This window comes from Protopterus annectens, chromosome 11.part0 (assembly GCF_019279795.1).
Source record: "Protopterus annectens isolate FY-2018-M chromosome 11.part0, PAN1.0, whole genome shotgun sequence".
NCBI classification, from domain to species: domain Eukaryota; kingdom Metazoa; phylum Chordata; order Ceratodontiformes; family Protopteridae; genus Protopterus; species Protopterus annectens.
The window spans coordinates 1,208,513,912-1,208,530,079 of record NC_056745.1 but is presented as its reverse complement, the minus strand read 5'-3'; the positions used below and the strand labels follow the sequence as shown (position 1 = coordinate 1,208,530,079).

The following is a 16,168-nucleotide window of genomic DNA, read 5'->3' as shown; positions in this document are numbered from 1 at the left end:
GCTTGTTTTTTTTTCTTATAACTAGCCAGTTTTCTAGTTTCAGCACTCAAATCTGTTTATTTGATCTCAGCACTTGTTCAGATAAAAAAAAAAAAAAAAAAATTTTATCTGCTTTTACTGTACTTGTGTTTCTACCTACTTCATTTTACTTTTGCATCATCTTAAAAATACTCAATTGTATTTATTACTGCTTGGTGTAACTCATTCTAAGCCTTTTGGTTTAAACACTTGGGCTTCGGACCAGTTGTTTTGCACTGAGAGGGTTTGTGGTCTGCACTGTTGTGGCAGAACAGGTAGCTTACATCCTTCTAGGTTGGGAACTGCTGATTGAGGGCTCAGTGTCTGTTATTCTAAAAGTGTATTAATTCTGGTTTAAGCACTTGGGCTTTCAGGCCAGTTATTTTACATTAAGAGGGTTCGTGGTCTGCACTCTTGTGGGAGGAGAGGCTGGACTCTGCCCTTCTGAGCTGGGAATTTCTGGTTAAAGGCTTATAGTGCATGCATATCTGAACTGCTTCTTACCGAAGTTGGTGCGCCTTGTTTGCTGTGGCATAGACTGGATTCGGGCCTGCTGGATCTAGCTTTGTTTGTGTAACTTGAGCACTAATCCAGACATTCTCTAAAGTATTCAGTTGTATTTATTACTGCTTGGTTGTAATTTGATTAAAGTGTAGCTATCATTCTAAGTCTTTTGGATTAAGCACTTGGGCTTCAGACCAGTTGTTTTACATTAGGAAGGTTTGTGGCAAGCACTGTGGTGGCAGGACAGGTAGCTTTCATCCTTCTAAGTTGGGAACTGCTGATTGAGAGCCCAGTGTCCAAGGGTATTAGTTCTGGTTTAGGCACTTGGGCTTCAGGCCAGTTATTTTACATTAAGAAGGTTCGTGGTCTGCACTCTTGTGGGAGAAGAGGCTGGACTCTGCCCTTCTGAGCTGGGAATTTCTGGTTAAAGGTTTATAGTGCCTGAATATTTGAACTGTATCTTACTGAAATTGGTACACCTTGTTTGCTCTAGCATAGACTAGATCCAGGCCTGCTGAATCTAGCTTTGTTTATATGCTTGTTGTTTGTTTGCTTGTTATTTCCCTGGAAGCTAATTCCACCTAATACGCTTCTCAGCGCTTCTGTGGATCACTAGTGGTATCTGCATTGCTTACTGTACTAGTTCCTTGTTTCACTTGAAAGAAAGTTACTGTTTGTCGTTTTTGCATTTGGTTACTTGTAACACATTGCACTCAAGTTACCTGGCACTTGCTCACTAAAGCAATTATATAAGTCAGCACTAAAAATTAAAAGCACTACACCCTCACTCCCCACTGGCCCTTGTTTTCAATTATTAAGGAATTCCCAATATTATTCTAGCATGTCCAAAGGTCAGTTGTCAATCTCCTCTCCGGTCCAGCTGGTGAATCTGGGAATCTTGAGGCAATGTTATAACTGCCTCATGTACACAGACAACCCTCTCCTCCTCCCACATAACACAAATACTTGTGAGAGATGCAGCTATTTAGCCAAACTGGAGGCTGAGCTCTCTCAACTCAGGACTGGCAAGACCAGACAGGAGGAGAAGGCAACTACACACACCACAAAACCAGCCTCACATAATGCTACCACACCACTGAATCAAACACATAAACACACAAAGACGTACTCGGAGGCTCTGAGTAAAAATTTACCTAAACAGCAGAGGCCTCCAAAGCAGACACCCAAACAACTGCTACCTCAAGACACCCCACAAGCAACACATAAACCACAAAAGCAGTGTGCAAAGCAGTCACAGCCCTTAAGGCCAAATACAACACCAAACATACTTGTCATAGGTGACTCCATAGTCAGACACACTGACGTCCCACTCACCAGGCTGAACAAGGAGAGGGTCACAGTAAGCTGCCTATCGGGCGCTAGAATCCGCCACATAACACAAGCACTCTGGTCACTCCACGGCAAGTACAAATATGACACAGTCATTGTCCATGCTGGTGTGAACGACCTGAGACGTACCTCCCTGGACTACATGAAAAGAGACATAGAGGAGCTATCTGATTATGTAGCCCAGGCAGGTATGACCCTGACCCTGAGCAGTATCCTTCCTTCACCAAGAATGATGCCACAATATAGAGACAAGATGATCAGCTTTAACAATTGGCTTAATGTCTGGTGTCATTCAAAGGGGATCCAGTGTCTGTCTGCCTGGGATGACATGCTTGACAAGCCACGCTGCTTCGCAAGGGACTGCTTGCACCTGTCACCCCTGGGATTCCGGATATTGGCTAAGGCTCTTGCCACCCCCATTGTGCCTTTTTTAGGCAAGGCTCAAATTCTAAACCTACCACCCTAGAAAACAAAAATGGGAAGAAACGGAGGGTAATGCTGCTCAGTGCCAGAAGTTTAAATCTCAAAATGCACGCACTCGAGGCCCTTCTCAGTATGGAGAACATCGATGTCTGTGCTGTAACTGAAACCTGGTTCAAGGCTCCTGAGAGCACCCCGGCACTATTAGGTTTTACCTCATATCATGCGTTCCGGCCCCAAAACCCGGACCACACCACAAAAGGAGGGGGTGTATCCATATTCATAAAGGATACCCACACCTCCAGGTTGGTGGCAATGCACGAAGCTTCGGAAACCATCCAGGTGCAACTAACCATAGGCAAAACTGCTCTACAAATTGTAGCATGCTACAGGCCACCCTCTCAAACTCAGGAACCCCACACAGCCTTCCTGAAGACACTGGAGGGTATAAATGTATCTTCAAACACCATCATATTGGGTGACTTCAGCTACCCGAATATAGACTGGGAACATTACTCAAGCCCTAACTTTCTAGCCCAACGGTTCCTGGAGTTCATAAATTCTAATGCCATGGAACAGCTAGTCACTGTTCCCACGAGAGGAGAAAATATACTAGATCTCATTATCACAAACATGGGGACAAAATGCTCCACACCGGAAGTATATCCCTCATTGGTGAGATCTGATCATAAACTAATCTCACTGGTAATCCACATCCCGCCCCCACCCCAAACAAAAAAGACCACAGTGAAGAACTTCTCTAAAGCAAACTTCACACTACTCAAGACTGGTGTGGTATCCTTCAAGGCCCCTGAGCCAGTGGAAACCACAACCCAAGCTGCGGAAGCCCTTACAAATGCCTTCTATGAACACCTCCAGGACTGCATGGATCAGGCAATCCCAAATAAAACCAAGACTCTTTCCACAAAGGGCAAATGTCCAGTCTGGTGGACCCCAGCCATTAACAAACTTTACAATAAGAGGAGAAAGCTATTACATGATAGAAGAAAATCCATAAAAGGGAAGTCACCCCTTATCATTATTAGTAAAAAAAATACGAGCACTCATAAAATCAACTAAGGCCAATTTTGAGAGAAAAATTGCCATGGATTCAAAGGACAATCATAAGGCCTTTTTCAGCTATGTTAGGAACCTGGGTGGAAACTCCCAGATATGCTCAGAATTAGTCCAAAATGATACAAAAATCACTGAACCCACAGACATTGCCAACATACTGGCAGACAGGTTCAGTGCAAACTTCACCCCCCCCAAAGGAGAGATAACTATCCCAGCAGAGTGTAGCCTCCCAGACATCTCAAATGCGCAGGTGAAAGCTGCTCTCTCTAAAGCTAAACGAGCTAAATGAGGAATTAAACCCGCACATAAGGCAGCTGTTTAAGGTGGTGCCTCTACGGACCCTGGTAATTACCGCCCCATAAGCTTAACAAGTCTAGTCTGCAAAGCTATGGAGAGGATCATAATGGAGCTCATAAACAAAGATATAGGGGACTTGCAGACATTGGACCCGACCCAGTTTGGCTTCGTCAAGGGCAGATCATGCCTTTTGAACTTGGTTGACTTCTTCGAAACAGTCACCAAGGCCATTGATGAGGGAAAGGCAGTCCATACAGCCTACCTTGACCTTGCAAAGGCCTTCGACACAATACCCCACTCGGGTATTGTAGAAAAACTTACCAGCTTAAATGTAAACCCATATGTCACAAGATGGGTTGCAAACTGGCTTAAGGACAGAACCCACAGGGTTAGAGTTGCTGGCGCTATGTCAGACTCCAAGCCGGTCACAAGCGGTGTCCCACAGGGCTCGGTCCTTGGCCCCCTATTGTTCGGCATCTACTTCTTAGAAGTACAGGCCAACATGGGAGGACTTTGGCTGACAAAGTTTGCAGACGACTGCAAACTGGGCGCCATAGTGGAAAGTGCATCGGACACGGATATCCTTCAGAAGGGACTCACGGAAACAGATAGCTGGTGCCAGAGCCATGGCCTGAAGTTAAACGCCAAAAAATGTATAGTCATACCCTTGGGGAAAAACAAGGTAACCCCAAGCTACCATATAGGTGGCAATCCACTAAGCACAGAAGAGCTAATCAGGGACCTGGGGACCCAGGTTGACAGTGGCCTTTCTTTTGACACTCACATTGCTAAAGTGGTTAGAAAGACCTTCTATATTGCCCACCTGATCATGAAGGGATTCACATCCAGATCTAGTGAGGTCATTGTTCCCCTGTACTCTTCACTTATCAGACCAATGATCGAGTACAATGATGTATCGCACCCGACATCTGCAGCAATTGGAGAGACCCCAAAAGTTCCTCACCAAAAGGATAAAGGGACTCCAAAATCTGTCATATGCTGCCAGATTGAAGAAACTCCAGCTCTATTCAGTTGCATACCGTCTGCTCAGAGGTGACATGTGCCTGACATACAAGGCCATGTCCAACCCGGAATTAATGGACATGCTCCACCTCAAAAAATCCAAATCCACCAAAACCACTAGAGCAAGCGACTTAAACCTTAGCACGGATATAAATAGGATGTGCTGGAGGGATAGATTTATCACTCAGAGACTCCCTATGCTGTGGAATAAAATCCCGGTCCATGTGAGGCAGAGCACTTCGCTGGCTCTGTTCAAGAGAAATCTTGACCTGTGGATGGGAGATCGTAGGTTTATCCCGGGAATCATCTCTGTGTCACTGCTGGACAGAGGCACAACAAACTAATGGGCACAGTATTTTTTCATATAAGGGGTGGCGTAAGCCACAAAAATTTGGGCTAGGCTTATAAATGCCTTAGGGCAGATAGCCTAGTATAAACCTATGAACCTAAATGAACTACTACACAGATAGAACGTTATGTATGGTGAGTACATAACTTCTTTTTTCTTTTTATTTCTTTCATGGTAAGAGCCTTCCTTTTTCTGTTAAAGTTCATTCTACTAGAGCTGTGTTGTCTTCTGGTGCTTTTTTCAAGGGTTAGATACTAGAGCTGTGGCTTGTTCTGGTGATTTTTTTCAAGGGTTTGGATACTAAGTCTGTTCTTGAGGCAGCTACCTGTACTTCCCTGCATGCATTTACCAAGCACTATAAGTTGGATGGAATCTCCAGAGCTAGAGCTGGTTTTGCTAGGCCCATCCTTCATGGTTTCCTAGAGGGCTCTGCTGGTCCTTTCTCCTCCCAAGTTTTTTCCTGCGCTTTGCAACTCTCCCAAATGTAATGAGTACTGCAACAATGAATGGAAGAACATAATACAGTTGTGTAAAGTCTTGCAATAGTGGTAGATGTCCTTTTCTTCACTGTTGCAGTATTCACTTCCTCCCTCTGCCCCCTGGTCCTTTTCTCCTCTGTGTGTACTGGTCACCTTTTTTTTTTCCCCTTAGACTGGCACTCCTACTTGGGGCTCTTAGTTCAGAGGATGTCATCTTTATGTCCTACACTGCGTGAAGGGCATACGTGTGATGTATGATATACCGTAAAGCAACCTAAAGGATTTATTATACTGGCCGGATGTCAGGCCGCCCTTGGCAGATGATCCCAAATGTAATGAATTTGGCAGCAGTGAAGAGAAAGACATCTACTGTTATGGTAAGGTTTTACACAACTGTACTTCAGTCTTGCGAGATGGTTATCAGTGTGCATTATATTCAGGTGTGCGGCCTTAGGTCAACTGGTGCCCTAGGCAAAAGGGCTCCACGGCACCCCCCACCACACTACCTGTTGCCCCCATCCTTGTCTTCCTACACCAAAAACATACTGGAAAAGCACCCCTGCTAGAGCGGCGCCCTAGGCGGCCGCCTAGTTGGCCTATGCCTAAGGCCGGCTGCTTACAAGAAAAAACGCAAAGCTCATTCCGCAAGAGCAATGGCCAGCTCCACCGCCTTAATGAGTAGGCTTCCCTTTGATGACATTTGTGCAGCAGCAACCTGGTCAACTGTTCATATCTTTGTGTCTCCTTATAAATTGGAGATCCTTTCTTTGGTTCTATCATTCTCAGGAATGTCCTTCCTTGATAACACCCAGTTAATAAACAGCTTGGGAATCTTTGCCAAAGGTTGAATCGGACAAAAATAGACAACATTGGATATGAAAGTTATGTACTTACCATACTGATAGTTCCATGTTTTTTGATTTTTATTCAGTTTAGTTCAACATCCTGCCTCTTTCCCTTTTCCATATTTTTCTGGTGACCAGTTAGAACTTGCCTGAGATCCTGTCTGTTTCAGTCCCCTTTTTGAACTACTTTCCCTGGTACCCATAGTTCCAATAGTGTCTTTATAAATAATGTCATCTCACTGTTTATATACATAGATACATGTGAGTGTGAGTGTGTATGTGTACACACACACACACACACACACACATATATATATATATATATATATATATATATATATCATCACTGTTCTTCGTGTTTCACTGTTGCAGTCATTACATTTGGATAGTCATTACATTTGGGTAATCTGCTGGCAGGTTGCCCTCAGTCGGCCTGAATTCCAAAGTCTTGGGTCCTGCATTCGTTGCTGTCTCCTCTTCCATGACGTCAGGTCGTCAGGGGTATAAAACATGCAGCCGACACCATATTTTTTAGTATTTCTTGCCCCCGATGTCAGGTGCCCCCAAAAAGGTAGCAAAAATATATATATATACATATATCTATATATCTATAGATATATATATCTATAGATATATCTATCTATCTATATACATATATATATATATATCTATATATATATATATATATATATATAGATATATATATATATATATATATATATATATATATAGATATATATATATATATATATATATATACATGCATCAATATAAACTTTACCTTCATCTACAAGCAAATACACCACATAGGTTGTAGAAGATAGTGAAGGAAAGATAAACTCCAGAATGACAGCGGGATGGAGGGAGGGTAACCTGGACTGCAACAGTGAATACACTCGAACATCTACATTTATGCTAAGTGTACACAACTGTACTATGTTCTTCGTGTTTCACTATTGCAGTCATTACATTTCGTTAGAATCCCAAAGCTATGGTTGGGAGGCTGGAGCTAAACAGCATTAGGAGCGGCTATAAGGCCCTGCAGAACTGCAGTGGCAAAGCCTGCCCTGGATTTAGAGTAGAGAGGCAAATGATAATGCTTTGTAAAGGTTTGAACAGAACTCCAAGTAGCAGCCTCTAGAATGTCTTGGTTGGTACTCCCCTTAGGAAGGCTGCTGAAGTAGCTGCAGCTCTGGTGGAATGAGACCTAATGCCTTTGAGCAAAGGTTTACCATGGTGTAAGTAGCAAAAACGGCTGCAGTGGCTTATCCACTTTGTCAGCTGGTGACATAACCTCACATTTTTTTCTTGCCATCGGAGCCTGAAGCACAGTGCTGGTCAGTGTGTCAGTTCGTCCACAACAGAGAAGGAAGATGTCTAAAGCTGTGTACCCCATTGTGGAGCTATTCATATGTTTCTTGACTAATGTCAGACAAACGTTAACAGTCTCTGCTGTGGCAAGCAGGTTCACACCAGTACTTTCACTCCTTTTGTGTAACTTGTTTATTCCCAGAACACAATGCACCAAACTGTTGGTTCTGTGCTTGCTTTAACAGTAGTACATTCAAGTGTAGGGCTAAGTTTTAGCTAAGGACTTCAGCAAGTTGCTAGGGCCTTTGCATGCTATGTCTCTCACTAGTTGAGCCAAGAATGATCCCTCTAGGTGTAAGAAGGAAAAGCACCCAAAACTTAGGTTACTGGGTGATGTGTTTTCACCTTTCACCAGTGAACCCAGGCTTGTTATTGTTGAAGAATGTGAGACATTTTTCCAGTCACCTGCAATGACGGAGGGTGTGGTGAGGCTTGTAGTAAGATCTATTTGGAGTCCGAAACACCACTGCATTCCTTTTTCTCTATACAAGCTGAAGGACTTAGCTCATCAGTTGGATCTGGAGCCCCTTTGCAGGTTCCAGCTTCCGACAACTGCTGTCAGACTTTCAAACAGGTGTCTGGAGTCTCTCATCATCAGGAGATTGCCTCTGTTCACCATCCCCAGGATTCAGCTCTTATGGGGATTCTGATTCTAATGAGAACCTTGCCTTAGCCTATTCCCCTGAGGACATTTCCTCTGGGGAGATCTTACATGCTGTGAGGGAATATTTTCAGTGGGAAACACAGGGCTATCCACAATCCAAGAAGAGGGTTAGGGAATTTCTAAAACTCCCTGAGCACAAACCTCTTGCCATTCTTCCAGTTTTAGAGGTAGTGGACATTGCCTGGTTGGATTCTTCCTTTCATCCATATTCCCTCCCTCATGCCCCTCGGAAACCTGTTAGATTGTGCAGGTTTCTGGATTCCCACAGACACCTTTTCAAGAGCCGTGCAGCAGACCCTGGTGGTGACTCAAGGTTCTAAGGGAGCTAAAGTTAACAATTCCAAAAATTCCCTGCCAACTGACAAAGAAAGCATAGCCTTGGACTGGTTTGGAAAGAAAGTCTATACCTGTGGTACCCTGGTCATGAGGGCTTTGAATTGCCAGTTTTATATGGTAAAGTATCAGGAAACCATTTCAGACCAGATGAAGTAAAAACTGGTGGGGACTGTAAAGAAGGCCATCGCTAGACCTATGTATTTGTTACTCTCAAGTAGATAAGCACTTCTTACACTGCAGCTGTGATGCTCTGGAATCTTCTACCAGGGCAGCATCTACAGGATTCATTATTAGAAGACATGTCTGGCTGAGGGAGCAATCCCTGCCTGAACATTTGAAATCTAGTGCCGTGGATGCTCATTTGAACAAAGATTTCCTTTTTGACCCCAGGCTGAAGCTGTGCTTAAGAAGATGGAGGATAAGGCCAAGTCCATGCAGACGGTCAAGGACTTTTTTCAGGTTCAGCCTGCTCACTTCAGCCACAGTTATCCTACCAAACACTGGTCCTTTCCAGCCTCCCTATCTAAGCCCAGACATAGGAGACCTTGAAGGGAAAGGAGTCAAAGGCAGCACTTGTGACCAAGACAGTGGCAAGCAGATTCCAATATGCCTGGGCGGTTCCAGCAGCAGGGGCAATCATGACTGTTCCATGAGACTCCCTTTCCTACTCCTCTCAAGTCTCACCCCCTCCTTTCCTTCCTACCCCCTCTTAGACTAAATGTGGACCTATTAAAGAACTGGACTGTCATTGCCAAGGATCATTGCGTACTGAAAATCATGCAAAGCGGTTACAAAGTTCTTTTCTGACTGCCTCTGATTCAGTCAGGTTTCCCAGATATTTCACCAAACCAACAAACAGAAGCCTTAAAGCAAATACAGCTCCAGTGCACCCAAGATTGTGTAGAACCAGAACCAAACATATTACATGGCTAAGGATTTTACTCCAGGCCTTTCCTTGTCCCCAGAAAAGAGGGTACCTGCAGGCCTGTTCTAGACCTATCAAGGCTCAACAGATTCTTGCATGCGCCATAATTCTAAATACCAGCCCTTCAAAAATTGTAGCGCATGATCTCATCCAAAGCTTATGTGGTAACCTTAGATCTGAAGAACACATGCCTCCACATTTCTGTAGAAAAATCTCATAGGAGGGTCTTCAGCTTCAGAGCAGGTGTGAGGCATTATCGATTCTGTGCTCTTCCTTTTGTCTTGTCTACTACTCCCAGAGTTTTTACAAAATGCCTATCACCAGTAATAGTCTTCTGCATGTCAAAGGACATTCAAATTTACCCTTACTTAGATGACTGCTTTAGTTAAGCAACAAATCTAGAAAAACTCAAAGCAGATCTGCTGTACACCCAAGAGATCCTAGCTTCACTGCCGTTCACCATCAGTACCGAAAAGTGTTAGACTATCCCTACAAACACATTTGTGTTACTGGGGGCTTGCTGCGGTCCTCACTTCAGAAAGCCTTCCTTCCTCCAGACAAGATTGCCGTTCTATTTCTGGACTTCCAAAAGCTCCTTCTCAGGAACTACCTCACAGCCAGAAAGTTCCTCCAAGCTTTGGTTTACATGGCCTTTTGTATCCTCATAATACCTCTGGTCAGACTACATATGAGGAAGCTGCAGTGGTACCACAGAAATGTGTGGTACCACCATTCTCAGTCCCTCAACTTCAGGGTGAAACTTCTCCCTTGTCTCAGGAAAAAGTTTGCCTGTTGGGCCAGAGCATGCTCCCTCAGCCTAAGCCTTCCCTTCAGGTTTATCCCTCATGACCAAACTTTGTCTACGGATGTCTCGGAAATAGTCTGATTGGCCCACTACAACATTTTGCAAACTAAGGTCAGATGAGACTGCCAGTTCACGAACAAACACATCAACCTAAAAAAACTGGTAGCAGTCCAAAAATTGTCTGATTGTCTTTAAAGATCATTGGAAACCAGGAAGAAGTTGTGTCTTTCTGCTTTTCCCGGTTAGGGGTCGCCACAGCAGAACTCTGGTCTGCTAATGATTGGCAGTAGATTTTTACATGCCGAGTTGTCGGACCTGATGCACAACCTTCAACAAAGGTACACCCATTCACGCACGTCTCCGCACAGAAGACGCTCTAGCTGAGAATCGAACCGGACAACGTCTTACTGTGAGGCGACAACGCTACCGGACATACTCCTAGTAAACACAGTTATGTGATACATAAACAAGCTGGGGTTAGTCTTACACTTTATCGCTTTATCACTTAGCCATGTACTTTTAGTAAATTGCAAACTCCCTAGGTCTGCACCTCATGGCATAGTACCTACCAGGTGAAACCATTCATCTGGCAGATCACCAAAGCAGGAGCCTAGCAGACCTTCATGAGTGGCAACTGCATTGGGAAGTTTTTTTTCAGCATAGCTAGAGAATGGTGTGTGCAAGAGATGGACATTTTTACCACCAAAGAAAATGCTCTCTTGAAAAAGTTTTGCTTGACTTGACCAAAACAATGTCAGCCTGGAAGACAGATAGCATCTCCTTCCCTTTCACAGGCCTGTCCCTCCATGTCTTCCACCCAAATACCTTTGCTGCCCAAGGTACTGCTGAAGATAAGGGAATAAGGGCCAAGGGTCCTTCTGATGGCCTCAGATTATTCCAGGGCAGCACTGGTATCCTATAATGCTCAATCTAAGCAAGAAAGAACCATGGTTGCTGCCCCAATGAGTTGACCTATTAACACAGAACAAGGGCATCATCATGCACCTCAACCTGAACACACTCAAATTTACATCTTGGATGATACCATGACACCCTTTAAGGTGACACCCCTTCAACAAACAAGTATTGGTCTTACTTGCCAAATGGAAGAAATTCACTATATGATGCAGACAAAAGGGGTTGATTCCCTTAATCTTTCATACTTAATCAAAAGTTTTTGACAAAGGACATTCTTATTCCTCTATTAAAATTTACGCTTCAGCAATTTCAACTTTTCTGCCTAATGAACCCATCCTCTCATTAAAGTTCCAGAGACTTCTTATACACATTAGCCCCCCCCCTCCCCCCCGAAAAAAACTCCTGTTCCCCTGTGGGATATCTGTTTCATTCTGGAGAAGCTCACCCTCCCACCTTTTGAGCCAGCTGCCTCTGCAGACGTCAAATTCCTGACCTGGAAGGCAGCCTTTCTGCTAACCATTACTTCAGCTAGAAGGGTTTCAGAGCTTCAAGCCCTTGTATGTGTGGAATCTTTCATTACTTTCCACCTTGACAGAGTCTCAGGACCAACCCTTCCTTTTTGCTTAAAGTGGTTACAGAGATTTCTTTAAACCAGACCATCCACTTGCCTGCCTTCTTTTCTAACCCTCAAATGAGGGAAAGAATCCCCCATGCTTTGGATGCACGTAGGTAACTGCATTACTGCTTGGACAGAACCAGAGATGTCAGGAGGTCTGACCAGCTTTTTGTGGCCTTTGTCTGTAGCTCTGAGGAAAGATCAATTTCTAAACAAACAATATTCAAATATATCTCCAACAGTATCTTGTTTTGCTACAACCATCATGGAAAGTAGCCACCAAGACCCTGTGAGATCACATTCCACTAGAGCTACTGCTACGTCTTCAGCCTTTCTTAAAGGGGTGGCCACTAAGGACTTTTTGGAAGCTGATACTTGGTCCTTTGTGCATACTTTCACAAAACATTATCACCTTCCATCCTTCTTCAAGTCCAGAGTGGTGTTTGCCACTGCCATCTTGCAGGACATCCTTTCCTTTCCATAAACTTTCCATCCACCCTTCTTTTACCTTTGGGATTCATCCCATCAGTTATGACTGTAGCAGCGAAACAAAAGAATATAGTACGGTTGTGTACACTTACCATAAATGTAGTTGTTCAAATGTATTTACTGTTACTGTATTCTTTCCCTCCTTCCTTACCGTCTTGCTCCATGAGATTGGCATGGGCGTTCTTCGCTCTAGTCCCAGGATGTTTCCTCCTCCTCTGTACATACTCTGTAGTTTCTGAGCTTAGGCCCTTGACCTTAGGGACCTGTTAGAGGGCATCTGTCTATTGGGACAAGAAAGTACTGTGGTTATAGTGCCGGTTGACTCCCTTTATACCTAGATATATTTACTTCAGTCAGGGTGTCCACTGTCTTCAGGAGGAGGAGGAGGAGAAAACTCATTGATAAGTCTGGCCAGCCAAGGGCTTCCACAGCAGGAAGTCCCATCAATTATGACTGCAGCAGTGAATACACACAAACATCTACATTTATGGTAAGTGTACACAGCTGTACTTTCTTAACATGGAAGACTATATTATTTACTACTCTGGCCTCTGCTAGAAGTATATCTGAATGGCAAGCACTTATGGTGACTTATCCCTTTCTCATATCTCATAAAAATATGGTAATCTTGAGAACTAATCCTTCTTTTATGCCAGAAGTGATTTCAAAGTTTGCTTTGACTAAATGTATTCATCTCCTTGTGTTCTTTCCTGAACTAAAAAAAAATAGGGGTGGAGGAGGAGGATGAGAAAGAGAGAGAGAGAAAGAGAAAATTCTACACTCTGGATGTACACAGGCAACTCTGATATTACACTGACAAGACAAAGAACTTCAGAACTTCTACTCAACGTGTTTGTTGTATGAAGGTAAGAAAAGAGGTCAATTAGTAAAAAGTCAGAGATTTTTGAAGTGGTTCCATACATTGCAGTTTTGTTATTCCCATCATGACAAGTTACTTCTCTAGGGCTAGGGTAGGATTTGCTAGACTGTGTTCTCGAAGCTCCTGGACTCTAATCCCCCCCCCCCCCACTTTTTGTCTAAGCTTTGGTATTCATCTTGTGTAGCTAGGCTACTGTAACAATTGTTGAATGATGAACATAGTACTGTTGTGTGATTACTCTTAAAATAATAGATGTTTTAGTAGATCACTGTTGCAGTACAAACACCCTCCCCCATGTTGGTTGCTACGCCGGGGGGGGGGGGCTGGGCTATCTTCACCTGTTTTCCTAGCACATACTTGCAGTACCAGGGTTTTAACCTCCATTTTCTCTGGTAGCAAGAAATCTCTGAATTTTGGCTGGCTCCAGTAGGCGTTCAGGTGCATGGAATGTGCTCTATAGCTTTGGAAGCTGACCAGATGTCTGATCCTTGGCAGGATATATCCAGTGTAGCTTTGACTAAGTACAGCAGTGATCTGTTCGAACGTGTACTATTTTAGCAAGATTACCTACATAACTGAACTTTGTTTCTCATTGGATGAGGTTGGACCGTGTGATACAGGAGTTCAACCCATCCATCTAGCCTGATTTGTACCATCAAAGCACGTGGCAGCTACAGGTCCATGGTGTGAGAAAAATATGTTAAAGTGTGCCAGTTTTGGAGTATTTGAAGATAAAGTCCCGCCAATTTATCCCTTCAGGAAGCCTACTTACAGATCACCTGGTTTGGTGAGTCATGTGCTGTTTTCCTGACTGTCCAGTGAATCTGTGTGTTAAGCCATCTCCTGGATTATAGCACATTTACCTTATTTGATATCTGATGATATAACATCTGTTAGTTAATATGCTTTGAAAAAGGGACACTGAGTTTGAATGTTTTGTTGGGTGGCATACTGTTAAATCATAGAAACTGCTAAGGAAACTGACATGTTACTTAACATGATGTACCAGCTGTTATGCTGAAGAAGAATATTCTTGTACCCTAAGCCCTTTCTTTGAGCAGTGGAACACTTGTAGTCTGATAGATGCCTTGTGAAAATGCGTTTCAGTCCATTTGGATCTTTGTAGACTAGAGAGCAGCTCTGGTACTGCAGAAAAAGTTTTTTGGCATTGGCACTCATTTCTGCTGTTGTTTCTCTTAGCTGTGGAAGAAGGTGTGAACAGGTAATAGGTGTACCAGGCCAGTGGGGTGGTTGTGGGTATATACTGACAATTTGAGTGCTGTATCTGCTTATTGCTGATTATATACTGTATAGCATTTTGTAGTGTTAAGTCAGTTGAGTGTTTGTATATTGTTTTCTGGGTTTTATACTGAAAATTTAGGTGTGCCCCATGTTTTCCTGACAGGCAGGAAAGTATAAATCAGCTCCTGAAGAATATGTTTGACCAAGAGAGGACGGAGAGCTGCATTGTAAACGGAACTCAAGTGCTTCTAACCTTATTGGAGACCAGACGACTGGGGTAAGTCTCAAGATAAAACTACACACACACACACACACACACACTCGAAATGTCAGAACCCTTTTATAACAGTCTGTTGTAGAACATATTATGGTGCTTGAGATTTTTGTTTATGTAAGCAGCATTGTTTTTATTTAATGGAATGTTGTAGAATGTTTGCTTTTGTATTAGGTGGACAAAAGTATTTGTAGTAGTTTACAAGTTTAGACAAAAAACAAAGAGCACTGAATTATATTAAGAAGTGCTGGGTGCAAATAGCAATGTTGCAGGTGACGCACATTTGGCTAGAAATAAGCTTATGAATTTGACAACGAATATTGCAGGGTGGACTTTCAGCAAAGTGTTAGGGACAAACAAAAGATTGAGTCATAATATTGATTGTTAGAGGGACTCCAAGAAAAAAAAGGCAGTAATGATAGATGAGTGGTAGTAAGGGGTTATTGTCAGGGGAGGAAGATTAAGCAGGCGTGCATTAATATTTCACCTTCAGCTGCTGTTGTGAAACTTGATAGAATTGTGGGTGAAATAATCAGCTTTCAGTAGGAAATATTATTTGTGGTTTGCAATACTGAGGATGTATCAGGGAGATCTAGAAGTGGAATTATAACAAAAGAGGGTAGACTTTTGAAAAAATGTATGCGAATATTTGGTATGAAAGATGTGATTTCTGTTGTAGGAACACAGAATTTTTATATTACTCCCAAGGCTGTACAGTAACTGAGCTAGACTGGTTCATAAATCATATTTCACAGAACCATGTGTATTTAATTGTAAGCTTTGATAGACATCCGAAAACTATTTCAGATAATGTAACAGTAAAAATCAAGGTAAAAATGCATGGTAATGAAATAAAAATGATAAACTGATGTATCTCTTAAAAACAGGAAGGTAAATAATTAGTGGAGTGATTTGAGAGCTGGTATGGAAGATAAAAATATCTTCAGAGCCGGTGGCTAGTGAGTGTGACAAAATAAAATTGGAGTTTAAAAATGTGGTAGAAATAAGAGAAAAAGGATATAGGGATTAATAGGAATTATTTTGGAAGGATTGACAAGCAGCTATTTTTATTCTCGGAAAAAGAAAGAAAAGTCGATTAATTAAGCAACTATTTTTGATAACTGCAGAGCACAAATATGTTTAGCATAAGGAGGACTTGGGCCAAAAAGAATGTTTTGTTGCTAAACCTATGGAGCCTACAACAAGAGAAATAATCAGAGATCCTATAGAAGTAGTAGAGGTGTTTTGGAAATTTTGTGAGAATTTATACAAAGCAGAGGAATGTG

The 16,168-nt window shown here is 42.8% G+C and overlaps 1 protein-coding gene across 3 annotated transcripts in view; it reads left to right on the top strand.

Moving 5' to 3' along the window:
* PPP6R2 (protein phosphatase 6 regulatory subunit 2) overlaps positions 1–16,168 on the top strand; it is a 4,227,669-nt gene that overhangs the window by 1,532,651 nt on the left and 2,678,850 nt on the right. For all 3 annotated transcript variants that reach the window (XM_044088566.1, XM_044088567.1, XM_044088565.1), the window contains exon 8: positions 14,772–14,885. In XM_044088566.1, coding sequence (XP_043944501.1) covers positions 14,772–14,885 — 114 coding nt within the window. The remainder of the gene's footprint in view (positions 1–14,771; positions 14,886–16,168) is intronic.